At 45.0% G+C, this 24,645-nt stretch overlaps 1 protein-coding gene across 4 annotated transcripts in view; it reads right to left on the bottom strand.

Moving 5' to 3' along the window:
- ndor1 (NADPH dependent diflavin oxidoreductase 1) overlaps positions 1-24,645 on the bottom strand; it is a 52,084-nt gene that overhangs the window by 23,261 nt on the left and 4,178 nt on the right. For 2 of the 4 annotated variants that reach the window (XM_069934573.1, XM_069934583.1), the window contains exons 2-7: positions 17,146-17,280; positions 15,119-15,196; positions 7,183-7,280; positions 5,457-5,555; positions 2,953-3,054; positions 1,110-1,319 (exon numbers count right to left, since the gene is read on the bottom strand). In XM_069934573.1, coding sequence (XP_069790674.1) covers positions 1,110-1,319; positions 2,953-3,054; positions 5,457-5,555; positions 7,183-7,280; positions 15,119-15,196; positions 17,146-17,280 — 722 coding nt within the window. Of the gene's footprint in view, positions 1-1,109; positions 1,320-2,952; positions 3,055-5,456; positions 5,556-7,182; positions 7,281-15,118; positions 15,197-17,145; positions 17,281-21,245; positions 21,271-24,645 lie in introns of those variants that run through there. The other 2 variants (XM_069934592.1, XM_069934601.1) reach the window with 2 other exon arrangements.

Below are 24,645 nucleotides of genomic sequence, written 5' to 3'. Positions count from 1 at the left end.
CTCTGCAGCCTTTCCATTTTCTCCTCACTACCTGCTCCTCCACCTATCTTTGATTCATCTGCAAATTTATCCACAAAGCCATTTATTCTGCAATCCAAATCATTAACATACAACGTAAAAAGAAGTGGCCCCAACACTGACCCCTGTGGAACATCACTGGTAAAAGGTAGCCAACCAGAATAGGATTCCTTTATTCCTACACTCTATTTCTTGATGATCAGCCAATGCTCTATCTTTCCTTTAATTTTGTGAAGCAGACTCGTGCTTTATTTCACATTTACATGATCAGGCCAGAGAATTAATCAATGAAGAAACTGCCTTCTCAACCAGAATCTTGTGTTTGACTATTGATAAATAAATGGCACTGTCTTTTGCTGAGTCTCTTCAGACATCCAAAAGTTCCAGCAGTTACATTCAAGAAATGTGTGAATTATTGATCTCATCATCACTTTCTTTTTGCAGACTGTGGGTAGAATTTTCTCACCAGGATTTCCTGAACACTGAAAGCCTTGTTGCTGCATTGCACCCATGGACTATCTTTCTTTTGGAGATTGATTGGAAACCATCTTGATACTATGTGCCGAAGAGCATGCTAGTTTCCATGATGTCCTGGCCAAGATTTATACATCAAATATAGCGGAATAGATTATTTTTAAACGTATAACACAGTAACAGGCTTTTCCGACCCACAAGCCCAGGTCGCTGGTACTGTAACAGCAAAGCGCTTACTGCGATCTAGTCATTATGCACACTGCATCAGGGATCTGGATTTTATAATTAGCCACTACCTCACTTCAAAAGCTATCCATTGATAGGTCTGAGGTTGTAAAAATTAAGAAATATATTCAAACCTGTCTTTCTTTCTCAAATTAATATTTAGCTGTCTTACAGGAAGATCAGAGACCAAGTCTCTCCCACAATCAGCAAAATCCATACCTTCAGTATGGCAGACTGGGTGGGATTACAGAATGGGTAAACTCTGATTAACTGATAGCATTAGAGTTAACTACCTTACAAAGATGTTACTGGTGTCTTTGCCCAGTTTAGTCACACCAGGTTATTTAAAATTTAATCTGCTTGCATGGAAAATAGATTCAAACATTTCTTACTCAATGCCAGAGTCAGTGACATCGAAGGATATGAGTCGCACATCCTGGAAATGGTTTTCATCTGTGACTCTTTCATTGGCGATCATCTGAGCGGGAAATGGGTGGAGCTGTGAGGGCGGGGCTGTAATTTCTCTGTTCATGTCACTTGGTCCCACAGATAAACCATTAGAGGCATCCTCCTCAAACTGAAAGCTGTACTTCGATGGCAATCTGCACATGGATTTAAATGTTACATGAACTAATTCATTGTGCATTAGACAAAGGAAATAAATTGCACCAATGCTGCAATTCACTACGTACAGCCAGTAAGATGTTGAAAACTATGGGTTCTGCAATTGAATGTAAAAGAAGCATCAGTATGCTGTACATTGCTGAGTGAGTATGATGTGAGTCCCAAAGACAAAATAACACTGGTTTCAAGGCCTACACCAGAGGCTTGACAACAAAGTCTGGCATAGCAATTCACTGAACCCACTATCACACTTGGAGAAATGGGATTTCTCATCAGGGACACAAGAGTCCTGGAGAGATACAACATGGAAACAGGCCCTTCAGTCCAATGCATCAACATCCACCACCCACTTTCCGTTAATCCAATTTTATTCTCTGCACAGTCCCATCCGATTCAACCATTCTATATACCAGAGACAATTAACAGTGGCCAATTAACCTGCTAATTTATGTCTTTGCGATGTGCGAGGAAACTGCAGTGCTGGGGGAAAACTACACAATTACAAGAGCATGCAAACTCCACTCAGTCAGCACCCGAGGTCACAATTAATCTGAGATTTCTAGCACTATGAGCCAGAGGCTCTACTACCAAATATTAAAACAGATTGTCTTGTCACGATTTCATTATCTTGGCTGTTTGCGTGGTGGGCAAGTCGATGATACATTTATTACATTGAAATTACATTTGCTCTTCCACCATTTACAATACAAGCTCCCTATCTTTACGAAACCAAACTCTTTCCAAATACTTCTCAGGACTTGGCACCAGTCCATATAAGGGAATATTAGGAAGTATGACCAAAAGCTTAACCCAAGAGGCATCCCTCTGCAGGTGTCCAATGCAGTGCCAGATGACCTTCCAACCCACCATGTGGCCCGGTCCAACCCCTCCCACCCAGTTCTCATTATACCAGCATTACTGTCCTGCAATGTGGGTAATGGGTTCCCCCAAATGCTGCACAGCATTGTACACAACCTCCAGATTCTCCTTTTAAACCAGGTGAGAGCTGGATCCCCAAATTTGAACCAAGGGACAACACATCAGCTGATTGGGATGTCTTGGGCACCAGCTGATCATTAAAATGCTCCCCTACTTCCAGCTCCCTCTACAATTGTCCCATGGATCTAGATTGTCTCCTCCATGTTGTCAACAATCATGTATTTTGGGATCTTTGTATCTCGAGTACAGACCTTTCACATGAATCACTGACAACTCAAGATTGTGAAAGGTTAGAACCAAAAGATGGGAAACTATTACTGTACATTCTAGCAACCCAAATATGGTGAGGGGTATAGAGTTTGATGACAATTTGGACTTGAATCAAGTGTAGGACAAATGTGCAGCAGATGTTAAGGACTCCATTACCCACATCTAGATGACAACAATGACTGTTTTTACATAATTGTAAACCATCTAGCACTGTGTGAGATGTCCAAGGAAGGGGAACAACTGTAGGCAAGGGGGGGGGGGAAATTAACAATTAGAGAAGATCTGAGCCACCGTACAACTTCTTTCTTTTTCCAAGTTTTCTCTCCTCTATTAGCAACTAACTTTACCTTGCAACAGACAACCCCAAGCTCCCTCCAGAGCTGCCTACTGTTCTGTACTCACATGATGTCATCACCAAGTATGGTTACCCCTAATGGCAGAGGGTAGATTCTTAAAGCATGGTCCCAGAATTCTTCTAACCAAGGATCGATTACAGCATCTGGACTGGATGGAGAAGAGTATTTACATCAGTTCTGATACATCATTGGAAAAAAGTGTTTTAAGTCATTGCGCCAGATGATATAATTCTTATAGAAAATAGTACAAAATAGGGATGGAGGAGTACAAACTGGATGGAAGTGCCAACAGCAGAATTTTAGTTTGATTTACACATCATATTGAACATCAGCATAAGTGCTACAAGCCCTATCCCTGTGCTGTATTTTTTAAAACTACGTGGACAAATAATAGGGGGCAAGATGCAACTTGCAAAGGCAGTAGGTAGCTCAAAACATTGATGGTTTGGTTGGTATAAGTTTCAGGTAATTTGCACAGAGCAATGGTTTATTTGAAATTAATCTGTAGGCAGCAACTTGATCAAGGGTGTGAAATATTGACCAACATAAGGTTAAAGACTGGAATGTGAGGGGAGCTGATATAAATTAACTCTGTTGTTTGATCAGTCACCCACATATTCTTTGCTCTGAGCCTTTTGTTCCTGAAACTATAGAACCTCAGTTTCCCCAAATGCTTGCAAGCAGCTTTGTTTGCACTCTACATACAGTCATTGTCCCTGCCTTCAAATATAAACATTGCTCCAGAGTAAAGGATCCAAAAAAGCTAAGATAGAGCACTATAAAATTAGGCAAACAACAGCCAACAATAGGTTCAAGCCATATTTGTTTGTGTGAATAATGGAGAAGGAATTACAACAGGAAGACTAAAACTAAAGACACACAATAGATTGTAGACGCTGGATTCTGGAGCAACACATGATCTACTGGAGGAAATCAGCAGGGCCAAGTAGTATCAGTGGGAGAAAAAAATAATTGTGGAGGCTGCAGGCCAGAACCCTTCATCAAGACTGAGAGTATGGAGGAATGAGAGCTGATATAATGAGGATAGGGTGGGTGGGGTAGGATCAGGGCCAGTAGAGGATTAATGGACTGGGGGTGGGGGGGGTTGGTGAAGGATGACAGACAGAGGCAGTTGTCTGACAGATGCCAAATAGAGGGAGAGAGGAGAAAAGTAGTGAGATGGAGGAAGATGGTCACACAGGTGGGGTGGATGAAAAGTAGGAAAAAAAGCCTGCCGGTGCTGGAACCTGATATGAAGAAGGAACAATAGTTATATCATGAGAGACCAGATGGAACAGAAGTAGGGGAAGAGAGGGGAAGAAACCAAAGGTGGAAAAGGGGAAGAAGCCAAAGAGCATGAGGATGAGAGGGTGCGGAGCTGGGTTGGGATGGGAGAGAAATGAACCAAAAATGGGGAGGGGGTAAGAGGAAGAATGGAAGTTTTTCAAAAAGAGAAGAGCATGTTAACTGAAATTTTAAAAAAATAACATTCACATCACTGGACTGTAGAATGCACAGAGCAGAATACAAGGTGGGGAAGGCCAGTGGGGACAGTGGGGAAGGCCTAGGACAGACAAGTTGGGGTGGGAATGGGAAGAGGAGTTGAAATAGCATGCAACTAGATGAGTACAGGATGTAGATGCTCTGGAAACAGGTCCAAGTCTGTGCTCACTATTGTAGAGGAAACCACATTGGGAGCACTAAAAGCATAGGATACGATTAGAGATGATGCAAATGCATCTTTGCCTCACCTGGAAGGGCTGTTTAGAATCCTGGAGGAAGTGCAAGAGCAAGTATTACACTTCCTGCAGTTGCAGAGGATAGAACCTGGGGTCACGGAGAGGTGGGTGCAGGGCTGAGTGGATAGGGGAGTAATTTCCGCTCAAGGCTGAAATGAATTGGGAGGGTTAGATGAGCAAGGTGGTGGGGTCCAGTTGAAACTGGCGGAAATGATGAAGGATGACTCCCTTTTGCTTCTTTCTCTGACTGTAAGAGATGCTTCAGGGTGTTTCTGCCGATGGTGAATCTGTCTGCCTTGCAACAGGCAAAAGCAATTTCATGTAATATAAAACTGTTTTATTACAATGACAATAAAATTGAATCTTGAATCTTAATTTGAAGAAAATGAGAGGCATCAAGAGAATTTATTAAGGGTGGGAACGAGTACTGCCAGGGGACGAGAGAGCGGTGGATAAGGGAAACTGGTCAGGACGTTGTTCCATGTAGAAGTGGAGATCATTGAGACCTTACTGATGGGGATGGAGGTGTACAGAAATGAAAACTAAATATAGTTCTTGCTCAGCTCCAAGGTTGCAAACCATGCAAAACATTCAGTTAAAGTCCACAAAAGCATGTATGGTCTAATAGAATTGAAAGGAATGGGCATCAGATCTTAAGCAGAAATGGATTAATGTTGAGACAGTTTTGAGAAACAACATTGGCTTGAATTTAACAGCAAATTTCCAAGAACACATGCACATCATATGGTTCTGTAAACCAATCAAAGCATTTAAGCTCGGCTTTTAAGGAAAATGCAGAGAGCACTTTTACCCCAGATCGTGCTGGTCATCACCCAATCCCACTGGCAGCAGTTTATTGGATCCCAATTGCATCAAGCGCTTACTCAGTTTCTTGGCAATAAAGTTAAACCTGTAAACAAAAGGCCTTCAGTTTATAAACTTCTCCAGTTTTAAAAAAAAGTATCCAAATATAAATCAAGTATGACTGAACATTAGCTCTTTTTCATGATGTGAGCTGAGTATTTCAAACTTATTCTGCTTTTCATTTTATTACTGTTACATTATATTTAAATAAGTCATGCTTAATCAGGAATGATGAGCTGATGTAATTAGTGTTTATTTCAAACATGATTCTCAAAGATTAAATACTACACATGTACTCCAGTTATAGCCACACATCCAAGTGCGGTTGAACAAGAAAGTTTGCAAATGCTGGAATTATAGTGAAAAACACAAATGTGTTGGAGAAACTCAGCAGGTCATGCAGCATCCATAGGAAGTAATGAGTAACCAATGTTTCGGGCAAGGGCCCTTCACCAGGCAGGCTACTAAATAAAAAGATGGAGGGACGGGGAGGAGGAGGGTAAGGAGGAAGGGGCAAGGAAAGAGCAAAGGCTAATAGGTAAGAGATTATAGGTGGATACAGGTGGGAGAGTAGAAAAGAGCTGAGAAATGATGGGAGGAGCTCAGGCCCAAAAATTCCTAATGATTCTACATCACCTGCTAAGTTCCTCCAGCACGTTTGTTGAAGTTAAATGTGTCAGCTAGATTCAGTTTTAGAATGAAACACCTGCCCAAGGCTCACAAGATGAGATCAGTTGCAAGGTTTTAGAGTTGATCAGTCCTATGAACACAGGACTGGAGGCAGCCACTCGATGCCACCACACAACATGATCAAGGCTAATCCACATTGGCCTCAACTCCTTTTCTGTGCCTCAATTCTTCAAAGTTTCAAATATTTATCAATCATCATTAAAACATATCTGAGATTCACAACTCATCCATGCTGACCAGTTGGCATTCTGGGCTAGTCTCATTTGCCTGTAGATCTCACTCAATCTTTCCTTTCTGCTTACCTGTCCAAATATCTTTTGAATGTTCTAATTATTCCAGAGCTCGTTCCAGATATGGCCTACCTTCTGAATGAAAATGTTACCCCTCAGGTTTATCTTAAATCTCTCCCCTCTCACCATAAACCAGTGTCCTATAATTTTAGAATTGTTTACCCCAAAGAGAAAAAAGCACTTCTCTGCCCTCCAGGGAATAAAGGCCCAGCCTATCTTGTCTCTCGCTATAATAAAAGCCCCAGTAAAATCTTGGTGAATCTCTTCTGCACTCTATCCAACTGAATAACATTAATCAAATAGGAGCTATTTAGGTTGTGCCTTTACCTAATGAGAGAGAGAGAGATCTGTGTTAGTGTGTGTATGGTCTGTGTTAATGCGTATGTGGCCTTTGTTAATGTGTGTGTTTGTGTTGTGTGGTATGTCTTAATGTGTGTGTTGTTGTTTTCTTAATGCTTGTGTGTGTGGTCTGTGCTAATGTGCATGTGCCATGCGTATGGCTTGCTCGTGTGCCCATATTCAAGGAGAACCTGGAACAAATTTCTGGAAGCTTAGCACTGTGGACTTGAGAACACAGAATGAGTGGAGTTTTGATCAAATTCAATATGATGAGAAAAACGAAACATGAATCATGAGGGATAGACATTCATCTTCATTATTCATCTTAGCTTCCAGATTCATTATTCCACTTACTTGGGGTAGGATGAATCTCCAAGACCAAGAACAGCACTATTCATCATGGAGAGAGAGGCAGCTGGAAGATTCCGTCGGAAGATAAACCGCCAGAATTTCTACAGGCAAAATGAGGCAAAGTGAACCAGGGAAGGGAGGGCTTTCGGCAGCACAAGGTGTTTTAAACATGATTGTACAGCTCAGTGTGCATGAAAGTTTTAGGGAAGGAGTAAGGAGGGACAAATCTGGCTAGTGTGCAGGTACAGAGAGAAATTACTGATATTTATAGTAAAAACACAATGCTGGAGAAACTCAGCAAGTCAAATAATGTCTTTTATACAGCAAAGGTAAAACTACATAACCGATGTTTTGAGCTTGAGCCCTTCATCAAGGTAGGGAAAAATGTCGGCAGGCATCCAAACAAAAGAATAGGGGAGAGGCATGGTCGCAAAGGCAGGAGGTAATAGGTGGAAAAGGGAGGGAGGGGACACCCAGTGATCAAGGGGAGGAGAGAATGTTAGGTGAATAGAGAGGGAAGGGGGTGGAGGAAAGCTGGAAGGTGGAAAGGGAGGAGAGGGAAGTGGGCGGGGGGGGGTGGAAGGAGAGCAGATTAGCAGAAATCAGAAAAGTCAATGTTAATCTAGCTGGAAAGTGCCCATATGGAAAATCAGGTATTGTTCCTCCAATTTATGGGTGGTCTTGGGGGGATAGCCAAAGACAGACATGTGAGTATGGGAGTGTGGCACAGAAATGAAATGGTTGACTACTGGGAGGTCTCTGTGCTTGGTGCGGATGGAATGAAGATACTCAGCAAAGCGATTTCCCAATGTGTGCCCAGTCTCTCCAATGTAGGGAAGGCCACAAAGGGAGCACCAGATACAGTAAATCAATCCTGCGGATTCACAAGTGAAGTGTTAAATCACTTGAAAGGCCTGTTTCGGGCCCCAGATGGTGGTGAGGGAGGAGGTGTAGGTGCAAGTCTGGCTCCTCCTGTGGTTTCAGGGGAAGGTGCTGAAGGGGTGGGGTAGTGGAATTGGTGGGGTGTGATGAGTGTACAAGAGAGTCACGGAGGGAGCAGTTCCTATGGAAGGCAGAGAGGGGAGGAGAGGGGAAGATATGTTTGGTAGTGGGATCCTATTGTAAGTGCCAGAAATTCCAGAGGAAAATGTGTTGGATGCAGAGGCTGGTGGGGTGGTAGATGAGGATAAGGGGGATTCTGTGTTTGTTGTGTCTGGGGCAGAGGGGGCCAGGGCAGATGAGCAGGAAATGAAGGAGATACAGGTGAGGGCTGAGTTTCTGGTGCAAGAGTGGAAGCCACGTTTGTGGAAAAAAGCATTTCAGAACATCTGGACTGGAAGACCTCATTTTGGAAACACAAGTGGCAGAGATGGAGAAATTGAGAGAAGGGAAAAGAATCCTCGCAGGAGACAGGGTGAGGGGAAGTGTAGTCAAGGTCGTTGTGGGAGTTGAAGGGTTTGTAATACATGTCAGTGGAAAATTTGTCTCCCGAGATGGAGTCAGAGAGATCCAGGAAGGGGAGAGTGTTATTGGAGATGGACCAAGTGAGTTTAAGATTGGGGTGGAGGTTGGCCGTGAAGTGAATGAAGTTGACAAGCTTATCGCAGGAGCATGAGGCAGCCCTGTTGTAGTCATCAATATAGCGGAGGAAGAGTTGAAGGATCTTTCACGTGTAGGCTTGCAGCAGGATTGCTCCACAAAGCCCACAACCATGCGGATACCCATGGCTTCTCTTTTGATTTGGAGGAAATGAGACGAGTTAAAGGAGAAATTGATTAGAATGAGGAAAAGTTCTGCCATGCGGAGGAGTGTGGTGGTAGAGGGTGACTTGTCAGGTCTCTGGTCCAGAAAGAAGCGAAGTCCTTTAACACCTTCTGTATGGGGATTGGAGCTATAAAGGGAATGGACATCCACCATGAAGATGAGGCAGTCAGTTCAGGGAAACTGAAGTTATTGAAGAGATGGAGGGCATGTGTATCGCGGATATAGGTGGGGAGGGACTGGACCAGGAGAGAAAAGATGAGTCAAGGTAAGATTAAACTAGTTCAGTGGGACAAGAGCAGGTAGAAATACTGGGTCTGCCAAGATGGTTGGGGTTGTGTATTGTGACAGAATATAGATGTGTTTTTGGGAGATAAATTGAGGTAGGGTTTTTAGTGTAGGTCACATACAAACACTTTAAAACAGATCTTATTTAAAATACTGGAGCTCTGCTAATGCTAGACATATTGGCCCCAGAATCTTTGGAGAAGCTTTGGAGAGTGCCCAAGAGACTTCACTAATGGGTTGTTGTTTACAAAAAGGCAACAGATGAAAGAACTTGTCGGAGCTGCATTCTGTCTGGAGTGGAACTTGCTGTTCTAGGAAGGCCATGTGGTTTTGCAAGCAGAGAGAGTCAAACAGGCTTTTTCTCACAGAGAGAGACAGACAGCAGCAGCAACTGGGACTAGAACAGGCCAAGCTGGTAAGCTTGTGGAAAACCCCATCTGGAAGATGGGTTGTGAGTGCTTAGTTCAGCCTGGTCAAAGTCCTTATGCAAGAGTTCATGCAAGAGGAGAGAGAGGACTGGCTGTCTAATGTTTCACTTGAAATAAAAGAAACAAAAGGCACTCTGTGGTGATCTGAAAGAAAGAGATTATCATCTGGAGAAACCTAGGGGGTAAGTTTCGTCAGAAAGAGACTGAAGTGGCTGATTAAAAAGGAATCAGTTGTGGGTGTCCTGGAACAACAAATCTCTTTCTCTGGAAACCAACAAGAAACTTCCTGAGCGGTATCTATTTACCTTTCAAGCACCAAAGCCTGGTGAACTTTATAAATGTTAAATTCTATGCACAGAATATGAATTGCCTGCAACCAGTGAACTTGGAGCAGTGAGATTGGCCTGTGAATCAAAGAACTTTTCTGAACTGACTCACAAATTACATACACATGCGCTTTTAATTAGAAGGGGGTTAAGTTAGGTTAGTTAAGTCAATAGTGATTCTGCTTTCATGTTTAAAAATAATTAAAAACAACTTTTGTTGAAGTAACCATTTGTCTTGGTGAATAGCTATTGCTGCTGGGTTTTGGGCTTGTAACAGTATCTTTGCTAGAAGATAGAAATGAGCAGTCCATGAATGGGTTGCGGTTGGTGGCCGAGGGAGGGAGGTGACCAGAGCTGATGAAGTTGGAGATGGTGTTAGAGACAGTGGCTTGATGAGCCTAGGTGGGGTCCTGTGAGAGGGGTAGGTAGAAGGAGATGTCTGAGAGATTTCATCTGGCCTCAGCAAGATAAAGGTCAATGCGGCAGGCCACAACAGCAAAACCCTTATTTGAGAGTTTAATGGTGAGGTTGGGATTGTTGCGGAGAGAGTGGAGGGCAGAGGGTTCAGAGGAAGTAAAATTAGAATATGAGAGAGAAGTGATGAAGTTGAGACAGTTGATGTCTCGGCGGTAGTTGAAAATAAAATGATCCAGAGAGGGCAGCTGGCCAGGACAAGGTGTCCAGAAGGAGGAAGAAAGCTTAAAGCTTAATAAGGGGTCTTGGATGGGGGGGGGGGGGGGGGGTGGAGAGTCACAGTCATGGAATAGGCCCAGAGACGGAGGTGTGGAAGAAGAGTTAGACATCATGGTGTGCATGGAGCTCATTAATGTGTGGGGGGTAGGTGGTGAAGGCAAGGGCTCTGCTGAGGACCGAGCGCTCCATCCCAGAGAGGGGAGGGTCAGAGGGGATAGTAAAGATCAAGTAGTGCCAATCGGTGTGTTAGGGGAGATGGAGAGTTTGGAGGTCAAAGGGTGGATAGAAGGTGGGGGAGGTTGGAGGGGGTAGATGGTGGGTTGGAGAAAGGGGGAGGGTTGGGGAGGTCAAGGGAGATGGGGTGGGGGAGATCAGAGGGGGAGGTGGCAGAGGTCAGGGGTAGGAAGATGGTGGGGGTAACCAGAGGAAGGGGAGAGATGAGGTCTGAGTGTTAGGAGGTTTGAGAGAAGAGGATAGCTGAGAGGGGGAGATGGGGGTGGAGTAGGGAGAGATGTAGGGGGATAGTGAAGAGTAAGGGGGATCATTTACTGAGATGGGGACCACAGTAGGAGTGTATGTTGGAGTCAGCATCAGAAGCTCCGGCCCGAGGGCGACCAGGGCTCAGGTGAGAATTGATGGCATCAGCAACGGGATATCCTGCAGGCAAGTGGACTGGGTCAATGCTGGATTGGCGGAAGAAGTGTCGGGAGTTCTGGCGAGTAGGTGGTTGGGGCCCGGGTTGTTTGCAGCTGAGGGATCTGGAGATCTATCGGGAAGGCAGTCGGGGCCAGTGTTTGGGTCAGCGGTCATGGTGTCGGGAGCTCCATCAGGCAGGTGACCGGGGCCCATGTTTGGGTCGGCGGCTGTGGTGTCAGAAGCTCTGTTGGGATTTGGGTTGGCAGCCGTGGTGTCAGGAACTCCAGTGAATCGGTGGCCAGGGCCAATGTTCAGGTCAGCGATAGTGGCATCGGGACCTCCAGTGAGTCAGTGGTCGGGGCCAGTGTTCGGGTCAGCAGACATGGTGTCGGGAGCTCTGGTGAGTCAACCGCCATGGCCATGGTTCAGGTCAGTGGATGTGGGATTTGAAGCTCCATTGGGTCAGCAGTCGAGGACAATGTTTGGGTTGGCGGCCATAGTGTCAAGAGTTCCATAGGTTATTTATATATTTATAGTCTGGATGTCTACGAATTGGGAATAAATTCAGGGCTGGCGTTGGAGAACCATGTATAATGGTTTTGTGTTAATCTTTAGTTTAATGCTTAACTATATTTCATAAATATATATTTCTTAGTAAAGTTAGTTATTGTTGACAAGGTCACATACCAACAGGTCACATCACATTTACAGATAAACCATTGCATTCAGAGAGTTCATTTCGGAGTCATCAAGTCTAGAAGAACGAGATCATAATAGAAATGAAGAAGGTCTTATTTGATTCTAGGATAATGGGTGTATACACAACATTAAGCTAGCAGTTGGTCGACTAAGCAAGTTCATTCTTGTGTTACATGCTCAGACTTTATGGAGTCACAAATCACTTGGACAAAGATGAGGTCAAAAGTGATCATTTGAAGGAAGGCAAAATGTCATCTACCATGATTTGTGTTTTGAAGAAATGAAACAGAAGCAGCAGTGATGTCATGTCACATGATTTCAGTGAAACATAAAACTGAGAGAGACACTTTGAAACCATACTGAAGAGATTGACCATCCTGTGAACGACACAAGGGTGAAAAAGTAGTCTCTGGAAAGAGAAGGAGAAGTTGTTCTGTATTGTATTATCCTTATCATAGGAGATGCTCAAAATAAGTGACTTTAAAGTAAGTAAGACCACTTTGCTTTTGATTAAGAAAGAAATCAACATAACGATCAGAGTTTCGTAACCCTAATATAAGGGGAAACTTGTGAAAATACACGTATGAAGAATATCTCTCTGAAAGACAACTATATTTCATAAATATATATTTATTAGTAAAATATAAGACAAATTTGAAAATTTAATTCTGAACTATGATTTAAAAATCTTCAAGCAACATAAGATGCTTGATGCTGATATTTAAAATTGACTTTTCGGACTCAGGGTCAAAATGTAATGGTTTGGATTTTGATACACACACAAAGCCTCTTGGCGCTGGCCTGTCTAGATGAGCAGAGCTCCAGTATTTTGAATGAAATCTGTTTTGAACTATTTGTATGTGACTTACACTAAAAAACCTGCCCCAATTTATCTCCCAAAATCATATCTATATATAATACAAACACAACATAATCTGTCACAACAAGAGCCACAACATAAGTGGCTTTTAAAAAAAAGTAAGACAATTTCTCATTTGTGCCCAGAAAATGGTGACTCCTGTTTGAAGAATAGCTCTATGAAAGACAGCTCATCAAGAGAATCGTGAGTTGAAAGAGATCTGAAAATATAATGTTTAAAAAGCTTCATAATTACTTCTGAACTGGGTTTTAAAAGGATCCTGAAGTCAACAAGATATTTGAAACAAGATATATTACAGAATCAAGTGTAAAGTGTGATGGTTTTGAACGAACGCACGCACGCACGCACGCACGCTCGCACGCACGCTCGCACGCACGCTCGCACGCACGCACGCACGCTCGCACGCACGCACGCACGCACGCACGCACGCACGCACTCTTACAATTGTGCATAGTGAGAATTAAGTTAAAGTTAAGTTTAGAGATAAGTAAGTAATGTCATGTTATTAATGTTTAATAAAAACTATTATTTTAAATTTATTATTGTCTGGTGAATTTTCCATTGCTGTTCCTTTGTTAGTTTATAACAAAATTTATTAGTTTGTAATACATGAAACTGGCAGCTGCAGACAGGAGCTTGAGAGGGATTGGGTGGAGATTGGAGAGGAGAAGATGGGGAGGGAGACTGGGAGGAAAAGATCCGGGGCATGGAGATGGAAGGAGGACAGAATGGAAGGTGCTTGTGGCTAAGGTTGGTAACATGAAGCGGAGAATCAATATTGGGAAGAGAGGGAGATAGGCTTTTGATCAATGGTGGACAAAAGGCCAAGATCAGCCAAAGGAGAAAAACTGAAGGGAGAAAAGAAAGGTGGAAGTTTTTCTCCTAGATCTATTGGATAACCTGCTCTCCTGTTGACAAAACAACAAGCTATTTAGTTTCTATGTCTTGTTTCCAGAGGCCTGTGAATATGACCATCATCTGTTATATTTAAATCAGCTTCAAATTGCACCATGTTGACATGAATATTTCCTCTCTTACCAAGAGATATTGATAGCCTTGCAAACCACTGGATCTGGAATGTACCTGGACTGCAGTTATAACGAGTGCATCAGTGAACAATCTGTGTTTGAAAATCTTTGCTCTAGACCAGTGGTTCCCAAACTTTTTCGGGCTGCCGCCTCCTTGGCTCCTAGGCCACATCCCTAGTGCTGCCACCAACCCCCCCACCTCCCCCCCAAACACACATACAATGAACACACACCTCTTTCTTGGTCCCCACACACATACAATGAACACACACCTCTTTCTGGGTATTAGGTCTACCACAAATTTCAAACAACAACTAATCTAACACTATATACAAGCATATGTATTTTGCAAATAAAACTTTTTGTAAACCAATTTATTTAGCAAATATGAAAAGGTAAACTTACATCTCAACTCTAACTACATTGTCTTTAGGCCATCGGGATCTCAATAGGGTGAGGATCAGCCGTCGAGAGGTTTATAGTCAGATCAGCCATCGGGTGCTGGATAGGCGGGCAGCCAGGGTGAGGATTCACGATCAGGTCATCTGGAGCTCGATGGGCAGGTGGCCAAAGTGAGGATCAGCCATCGGGAGCTCAATGGGTGGGTGGGCGGCACAGGATCAGTTGTCAGGAGCTCGATAAGCGGGTAGTCAGGGCGAGAATCAGCCATCGGAAGCTTAATGGGTGGGAAGCCGGGGTGAGGATTAGCCGTCGGGAACTAGATGGGGGGCTGCCGGGGCGAGGTTCCGCGATCGGGCTATCAAAGCCACAAAGGGGAGGGGGGGGGTCCAGTATATTTACATGTAATTTAAATGTACATTTCAACCTGAAGATAATTTGAAATTCTTACAAACCTGGAACCTTGGCCCTTGCAGATGTGAATGTGGCGCATGTCCTGTCCAGAGCACATCATCAAGAAACAAACAAACATTCAGCACCCCCTTTTCCTTCACTGCCCCCTTTCTCCTCACCACCCCTTTGGATCTTTCCCCCGCCCCCATAAGGGGGTGGCAGCACCCACTTTGGGAATCACTTCTCTCGACCATTCGCTGTTTGTGGCTTACTCCTTGTTTACTTCATCCAAACTGTGAAGTGAGTTCTAAAGCTTCATTGGTGAAATTTTAACAACAGAGATTATTTTCCTTTCCCAAAGAAGTCAAGTACAGCATACAACCATAGCTTCAGGTGATGTTACTCTACCTTCATATTGTCTGGAGGTTCACCCTGGCCAGTTGTGGAACACACAAACACCACCAGAGGTTCCTGGATCAGATCAGCCTGAGTGGATTGAGAAAAAGATTGTCAGACCATCAGACCTAAAGGTGCAGAATAAAAGGAGCCTTTCTTAGGTGCAAGGCAATTATCAGCTACTGAACCATCAGAAAATAATCAAACTATTCTGTGAATCTGCACCTCAATCTTCATCTATCATATTTGGAATATGGGCAGAAATAGTGAAAATAATTTTTTAGAGTGCCTTGAACAACAACTAAAATACTTACAGAACCAGGATTAGTTATAATTTGATACTGCAATACAAATAAAAGGTATTGATGTAAATGGCAAGAAATCCAGGTACATAAGGTACTTGAGTTAGGGATTATCTTGGAGTAGGAGATTGAAGAAAGGAAAGGGTTTGGAGAAAGGATCCCAGGGGCTTGCTCACATAGCCGAAGGAAAGAATGTCAATGGTGAGGTGCGTAAGGCCAGAAATGGAGGCTTCGGCAGAAAGAGCTGGGAATTACAATCATTGATGGACACTATGATAAAATTGGTCTGCATGCCAGGGCTGAATTAGTTATGACACAATTTGCTAAGGTGGAATTGACAGAGGGTGGAAGATGGCAGGATCATTAAGGGAGCTGAGTAATAGTCAATGAGAAGCAGACAAACTGCAGGCACAAAGACTAAAATTTAAATAAACTGTTGGAGATGCACATCAGATCAGGGAGTATCAGAGAGGTAGAAAACAAAGTAAACACTCTAGGTTGATGCTGCTTGAAATCTCCAGCGGTTTCATTCTTTTATACAGAATCTAATGATAATAAAAGCACAATGAGCATTTCAACTGCAGTTTGGCTGACAAAGGCAGAGAGATTAGAATTGTTTATGGAGGTGAAAGCTGGAAGGCTTAACAATGGTACATATATGTGGTCAGAAGCTCAGCTGAAAGACAAACAGGATGCCAGTGTTACAAAATATCTAGCTCCAAGCTTGGGAAAGGGAAGAAGTCAGTGAGTTCCAAATGGAACTTCTGGCAGGGAACAAAGTCATTGATGTCTATGTTCCTAATATTTAACTAGAGGAAATCCAATCCTCGATGTCACTTAAGGGGAACAGGAGAAATCAGATGGTACTGACAAAAGGCAGTTGATCTGAAATGTTAATGCTAGTCACCTCGCCACAGATGCTTGTTTTTAATTCTAGATTTCCAATAGCTGCAGTTCCATTATTACCATCTTTCAGCATCATGAGCTGATTGTTGTTAGAACTTGTTATGTACAAATTGGCCTCTGTAACAAAAAATCTATACTCCAATTGTATTAATTGGCCTTAATATTTTTGAGAATGTAAGTTTTAAAATAGTGACCAAAATAATAATGTAGCAGAGAAAATTCCATGGTATATTTTGATAATTCAGCAAGATTAAAAGATTATTATGAAGAACAATAACATAGTTGGCAAAGGCAGTGAAAGACTATTAACTATTGGGTAAGGGACATGAGCCTGATTAATGAATCCCAAGAGAATATTAAGAGATATCTACTTATATAGAGAAGTCTGTTTGAATGTTCTGGAAAACTGGAAATTTATCTATATAAATATGTAACCTGTGAGCCATGGGAAGACTCTTTTGGGATGAGAATAGCTTCTTGTGGCAGTACTTCTTGCTGTAATGGAGTTTGCATGCTTTGCAAAGTGAATTTTAAAAAGTTTGCAACTGTGTTCATGTTTGTTTATCAAGCAATCTCAGGTCCATTTTAACATCTTTAGGCTGAAAAATACAATCTTTGTTGTGTTTTCATCCCAAGGAATCCAAAGCATTTCATACACAACTATTAAACTGCTGTAAAACAGGCAAATCTAGTTTTTTGAGGAAGCGTACCTCTAATAAACCATTTGACTATTAGCATCTCAATCAGTGATCACAGCAGAGAAAACAAGTATTTGTCAGTGCAAGGTGAGCATCAGTCTGTGCAATTCAACCATCAGTCATGAGTACTCACTATGGTGTAATTATCCAAAGGCAACACCCTGCACACAAAATGGCGGCGCACTCCTTCCCTACCGATCCGCTCGGCCACATCCTGTGCTGTGCCAGTCTGACTACCGAATAGAACCAGGAGCTTCCGTTCAACCATCTGCTCGAGAATAGTGAAGCACAGTGTTAAAGACCAGGAGAGAATAAAGCGGAGCTTACGCAGCCTTGATCTACCATCTGATGCCATTCACTTACAATAACTAAATTATACATCACTCTCCATGCAAGAAACAGAGCAGTAGAGGTAGCACAACCTCACAAATGTCAAGGTGTGGGAAATACAGGGTTGTTCTTATGGGTGATTTCAACTTCCCTGATATTGACTGGCACCTATTGACTGCAAGAGGGATAGATGGGGCTGAATTTGTCAGGTGTATACCAGCAGGATCCTGTCACAGTATGAGGAGAGACCATACTAGATCTGGTTCTGGGGAATGAACCTGGTCAGGTGGCTATCCTTTCAGTGGGGGGAAATTTTGGTGAGAGAGACCACAACATAGCTATGGAAAGGATAAAAACATTCAAACTGGGAATGTGCTTAAATGCGGAAGGGCTAATTATGAAGGGATGAGGCAGAAACTAGCGAGAATAAATCAGAAACAGATGTTTAAGGGTGAAGACACATAAGTAATGTGGAAAAGGTTCAGGGACCAACTGTGCAGGGTTCAGGATAGGTTTGTCCCAATGGGACAAGGAAAAGATGGTAGGAAAAGGGAACCGTGGCTGATGAAACAGGTCAGGCAACTAGTCAAGTGGAAGAAGGAAATGTACATTAGATATATGAAGGAGGAAACAGGAAGGGCTCATGAGAAGTGTATGGTAGCCAGGAAGGAGCTTAAGAAAGGACTTAGGAGAGCTTTAAGGGGCATGAGAAGACCTTCGCATGTAGAATTAAAGAGAACCTCAAGGCATTCTATGCATATGTGAAGAACAAAAGGATGTCCGCTAAAGAATAAGGGAGATAATATGTGCCTGAAGGTGGAAAAGGTCCTAAATGAATTCAGTGAGTCAGTATTCACAAAAGAAAAGGACCTTGATCACAGTGAGGTCGAAATTGAACAGGTTTGTGTGCTGAACAATGTGGAGATTAAGGAAGTGTTGGATCTTCTGAAAAACATCAAGATTGATAAGTCCCCGGGGCCTGACGTGATATACCCCAGGGTGCTGTGGGAAGTGAGAGAAGGGATAACTGGGGCAGTAGCTATGATCTTTGAATCCTCTTTGGCTGCAGGGGAGGTGCTGGAGGATAGGAGAATGGCAAATGTAGTCCCTTTGTTTAAAAAAGGTAATAGGGAGAATCCTGGGAATTAGAGACTGGTGAGTCTTATGTTAGTGGTGTGCAGACTATTGGAGAGGATTCTTAAGGATAGGATTTATGAGCATTTGGAGAAGTACAATCTACTCAAGGATAATCAGCATGGCTTTGTGAGGGGAAGGTTGTGGCTCACGAGTCTAATTGAATTTTGAGGAGGAAACAAAATAAATTGATGAGGGTAGGGTGGGAGATGTGGTCTACATGCATTTTAGCAAGGCATTTGACAAGATCCCCCACGAGGGACTCATCCAGAAAGTCGTGAGGGATGGGTTCAGTGGAACCTTGGGTGTGTGGATAAAAATGGCTTGTAGGAAGAAAGCAGAGAGTTGTAGGGGAAGGAATGTATTCTGCCTGGAGGTCCGTGACTAGTGGAATACTGCAAGGATCTGTTCTGGGACCCATGCTCTTTACGATTTTTATAAATGACCTGGATGAAGAGGCTGAAAGATGGGTCAGTACATATGTAGATGATATAAAAGTTGGAGGAGTTGTGGATGGAGTTGAAAGTTGGAGGAGTTGTGGATGGAGTTGAAGGTTGGAGGAGTTGTGGATGGAGTTGAAGGTTGGAGGAGTTGTGGATGGAGTTGAAGGTTGGAGGAGTTGTGGATGGAGTTGAAGGTTGGAGGAGTTGTGGATGGAGTTGAAGGTTGGAGGAGTTGTGGATGGAGTTGAAGGTTGGAGGAGTTGTGGATGGAGTTGAAGGTTGGAGGAGTTGTGGATGGAGTTGAAGGTTGAAGGTTGGAGGAGTTGTGGATGGAGTTGAAAGTTGGAGGAGTTGTGGATGGAGTTGAAAGTTGGAGGAGTTGTGGACGGAGTTGAAGGTTGTCAATGATTACAAGGGGATGTAGACAGGTTGTTGGACAGAAAAGTGGCAGAGATGGATCTCAATCTGGATAAATGTGAGGTCATGCATTTTGGAAGGACAAACGAGAAGGCTGAATACAGGGTTAATGGTCAGTTACTTAAGAGTGTGGATGAACAGAGGACCAAATCCATACATCCTTCCAGGTCGCCGCACAGGTTAAGAGAATAGTTAAGAAGGTCTATGGGATGCTGGGATTCATTAATGGGGGATTGAATTCAGAAGCAGAGGTCATGTTGCAACTCTACAAATTTCTGATAAGACCACATTTAGAGTATTGTGTTCAGTTCTGGTCACTTCATTATAGGAAGGATGTGGAAGTTATGGAGAGGGTGGAGAGGAGATTTACCAAGATGTTGCCTGGATTGGGAAACAAGTCTTATGATGCAAGGTTAGCAAAGCTGGGACTTTTCTCTTTGGAGCATAGAAGGATGAGAGAAGACTTGATTGAGGTCTACAAGATTATAAGAGACATAGATAGGATGCTCAGTCAGCACCTGTTTCCCAGGGCAAGATCAGCAAACACCAGAGGACATAAGTTCAAAGTTAAGGGAGAGAAGTTTAGGTGAAACATGAGGGGTAAGTTTTTTTTATTACACAGAGAATTGTGGGTACGTGGAATACATTGCTGGGGATGGTGATGGAGGCTGAAAAGTTGGGGGCATTTAAGAGACTTAGACAGACACAAGGATGAAAGAAAAATAGAGGGTAGGGATGGTTCAGTACTTTTTTTTAGGAAGGAATATATAGGTCGGCAGAACATCTAGGGCCGAGGGGCCTGTACTGTGCTGTATTTTTCTATGTTCTATGACATTTATCTGGAAAAGGATGAGGCACTAGAAAGATGAAAAGTGAGAGAACTAGGCACTTTTGTGGAAAAGTGGCAGTGCTTAAATATGTAGAAACAGGTCTACGGCAGTTGCCATCTCACTGGCTCTACACAAAGCCATGGAAAACCTGGATAGCAAAGATGCATACATCAGGATTCTCTTTCACAACTACAGCTTGGCAATTATCCCCTCAAAACTGATCAGTATTAATGTAATGTATGATTTAAATAAAGTTCCAGCATGGATGAATATTGAACAAAATAGGGGAAATAAATCCACAAGAATTTATTTATAAATGGAATACAAGATTGTTAATAGCAAATAGAGAAACACCTATATTGAAACATTTAATTGAGCTTTGGAATAAGGTTGATAATGAGATTGGAGAAGGAGGGTTAATGTCAAGAAGAGCACCTTTATTTCAAAATAAACTCATTTCATTTTCTATGGGAAATCCATTTTAAAAAATTTGGCAAAATTATGATATTGTGGTGGTGCACTTCCTCATGGCGAAACGGTTTGTATCGCCACGTGGCGGGGCAGCCATGGGGAAATGGCGTTGTCAGAGGTTTATCTCTGACTCCACCATCCCTTCCAGCGCCCACCCTGGGCAGCGATTATGATGTCACAATGCACCAGGTGATTGAGCTCATGGTGCCCTTAAAGGGGCGTGCTGAAATGAAATAAAAACCGTCATTAACAACCCTCAACGTGGTGGCTGTGTTTCTCCCACTGCTCACACTGCTACAGTGGTGACCCTGACGAATCCAAACGTTTTTCTGGACTCAAAACACCATAGATTCAGCAGAGGTTAACGCTGTCTCCATCAAACTTCCCCCCTTTTGGACCCACCGATTGAGAACGTGGTTCGATCAGGCGGAAGCACAATTTCAACCTCACAACATCTCCTTAGATGCCACGATGTCCTATCATACTGTGAGTGCTCTGGACCAAGATACAGCAGCAAGGGTGGATGACATCATCCACCACCCCCCCTAGCTACAGGTAAGTAGACCGCCCTCAAAAACCTGCTGCTTGGAACTTTCGGGCTAACTCACCAGCAAAGGGCTTCCAGGCTCCTTTACCTAGATGGGCTTGGGGACCGTAGTCTGTCGGCGCTGATGGACAAAAATCTGGCCCTGACGGAAGACCACAAGCCTTGATTTCTCTTCCGCCAGATATTCCTGCAACAGATGCCGGAGGACATCCAGCTGCTCCTCACAGATGAAGACTTCTCGAACCCAAGGAGAGCAGCAGTCAGTGCGCATGCCCTCTGGCGCACAAAAAGGGAGAACGAGGAAGCCCTCAACCAGATGGCATGACCAGGAGCCAGCCAACCGCAAGCCGCTCCAAAGACCAAGCCAGAGGAGGGCCAGTCGACCTGGTGTTTCTACCACCAGCGTAGGTGTCGCCAGCCCTGCAGGTTTCAGGGAAACGACCAGGCCAGCCACCATTGATGTCTATGACAGCTGGCCATAGAGCCTCCTTCATGTGATTGTCAGATCCACTGGCCGCCGATTCCTGATGAACACAGGGGCTGAGCTCAGGATCCTTCCCCCCCACCATAGCATTAGAGACTCACACCCGATTTCGAGGTCCAACCCTGCAGGCAGCCAATGGCTCCGCCATCAGGACCTACGGCACCCTCAGGGCACAGATCCAGATCGGGAAGGAGATTCCACTGGAGGTTCATCCTAGCCTCTGTGGGCACCATGCTGTTAGGGGCCGACTTCCTCAGAGTTCACGGCCTACTGGTTGACATGAAGAGCAAAAGGCTCGTCAACGCCCAAACGTTCCACTCCACCCGACTGGACACAGCAGAAGCCCGCAGGCCCAAAATCGCCGCTATAGCCGCCGCCAGGGATGAGTTCAATGAGATCCTCCACGAATTCTCCACCATCTTAGAGCCATCGTTCAAAGCTGCCCTGCCCCAGCATGGGGCCCTTCCACCACATCACCACACAGGGCCCCCCACTGCATGCTAGACCCAGACAGCTGCCACCCGAGAAGCTCCAGCAGCCAAAGGAGGAGTTCTCCAGGCTCCAGGAACTGGGAATCGTCTGGTGCTTGGGCATCGCTGCTCTATATGGTCCTGAAATCGTCCGGGGGCTTGAGACCTTGCGGGGACTACTGTCGGTTGAACGATGAAACTACCTCCGACAGGTACTCGGAGCCCCACATATAGGACTTTTCTGCCAACCTCCATGGCACACGGGTCATCTCCAAAGTGGACCTCATGCCATCAGATCCCAGTGCATCCAGATGACGTGGATAAGATGGCCATTATCACCCCTTTCGGTCTCTGAGTTCCTACGTATGCCCTTCGGTCTAAAGAACGTGGCCCAAATGTTCCAGCGCCTCATGGATGTGGTTGAAAAAGACCTGGACTTTGTGTTCATTTACCTGGACGATATTCTCATTGTCAGTTGCAACCGTGATGAACACAAAGCCCATCTCCACACACTCCTTGCCCTGCTGGCGGACTTCAGCCTCACGGTCAACATGGCTAAATGCAAGTTCGGCAAGGAGTCCCTCCAGTTCCTGGGACACACCATTTCAGCGGCTAGGGCCACGTCGGTGCCGGAGAAGATAGCAGCTGTTCAACGATTTCCCCAAACCCTCCACCCTGAAAGGCCTCCAAGAGTTTGCGGGAATGGTGAACTTTTACCATCGTTTCGTCCCCGGAGCCACGTGCCCATTGATCACGTTCACAGCCACCAAAGAAAATACTTTATTGTGGTCAGTGGCGGCGGACATGGCTTTCATCATGACAAAGGAGGCTCTAGCCAGTACAACGCTGCTGGTGCACCCACAGCCGGAGGCACACACGGCGCTCTCTGTGGACGCCTCTGCTACGGCAGTGGAGGGGTGGGGGGGGTTCTGGAACAGAGGCTTGATGGACAATGGCACCCACTGGCGTTTTTCAGCAAGCAGCTGTGCCCGCTGGAGCTCAAATACAGCGCTTTTGACCAGGAACTATTGGCGCTGTATTTGGCCATCTTCCATTTCTACTACTTCCTCGAGGGCAGGCCGTTCACAGCCTTCACAGATCACAAGCCCCTCACTCAAGCACTGGCAATGGTGTACATGTCTGAGTTCACAATTGACATCCGACACAGGGCTGGCATGGACAATGGAGTGGTGGATGCACTCTCCAGTCCAGCCATCAACATTCTCGCGCCCGGCCTGGATTATGAACAACTGGCTCAGGCACAGAGGAACGATGCGGAATCGCAGGCCTTGCGGACTGCCATCTCGGGCCTCAAACTCAAGGATGTCCGGGTGTCCAGCAGCCTGGACACATTTCTCTGCGACGTCTCAACAGGCACGCTGCGCCCGGTGGTCCTGCTGTACTGGAGAGTGAAGGTCCTCAGTCTGATCCAAGACCTCACTCACCCAGTGGTAAAGACAACCGTGTAGATGGTCGTGGAGCAGTTTGTGTGGCACAGGCTGAAGAAGGAGGTGGTGGAACTGGCCAGGAACTGTACCAGGTGCCAGACCTCCAAGGTCCAGTGAAACACACGAGCCCCCATCCAGAATGTCAAACCTAGCGGTTCGCAGATTCCAACACATCCACGTTGATGTCGTCGGGCCTCTGCCGGTGTCCAAGGAGGCTCCTTACCTCCTCCCGGTGGCCAGAGGCCATCCCTATTAAGGAGAAGTGCGCCAGGACTCTGGTCAGCCAATGAATCACCCGTTTTGGAGTCCCAGCGGACATCACTAGCGACAGAGGGGCGAAGTTCACGTCTGCCCTGTGGACTCAGATGGTGAAGTTCCGGGGGGGTGAAGCTCCACCACACCACCACATACCACCCACAGTCCAACAGGTTGGTGTAGAGGTTCCACAGGCACCTGAAGGCATCACTTATGGCCAGGCTCTCTGGACTAGACTGGGTGGACGAACTACCCCGGGTCCTCCTCGGGTTTAGGACGGCACCCAAGGAGGACCTGCAGGCTTCAGCAGTGGAGTTGGTCTATGGCGCACCGCTTTCCCTGCCAGGTGAGTTTTTCGGCCCAGGCCTTGATACCATGGCTATCCACAAGAACCTGTTGGCAGACCTACACAGGCGACTGGCTCCCTAGCTCCTCCACCCCTGGCACACCACGACACCCAGCCGTTTCATCTCCCCAAAGAGCTCCACTCGGCCTAGTTCGTTTTCGTGTGAATAGGTGCACTGCTACAACCACCGTACGAAGGACCATACAAAGTCTTGCACCGACTGGTCTGGTGGAACCTTCACCCTGAACGTTGGGGGTGAGAGAGGAACTTTTTACAATGGACCGCCTAAAGGCAGCCCATCTGGACTTATCAGAATCGGTGCAGACGGCCGCGCCCAAGCGCTGGGGTCAGCGGCAAAGCGACAGGATATGTAGCTGGTTCTGGGGGGAGGGTTGTGTGGCGGCGCACATCCTCATGGTGAACCAGCCCCACTTGTATTGCCACATGGCGGGGCAGCC

This window comes from Narcine bancroftii, chromosome 1 (assembly GCF_036971445.1).
Source record: "Narcine bancroftii isolate sNarBan1 chromosome 1, sNarBan1.hap1, whole genome shotgun sequence".
Taxonomy (NCBI): Eukaryota; Metazoa; Chordata; class Chondrichthyes; order Torpediniformes; family Narcinidae; genus Narcine; species Narcine bancroftii.
The sequence above is the reverse complement of the archived record's forward strand: the minus strand, read 5'-3'. Positions and strand labels throughout refer to the sequence as shown.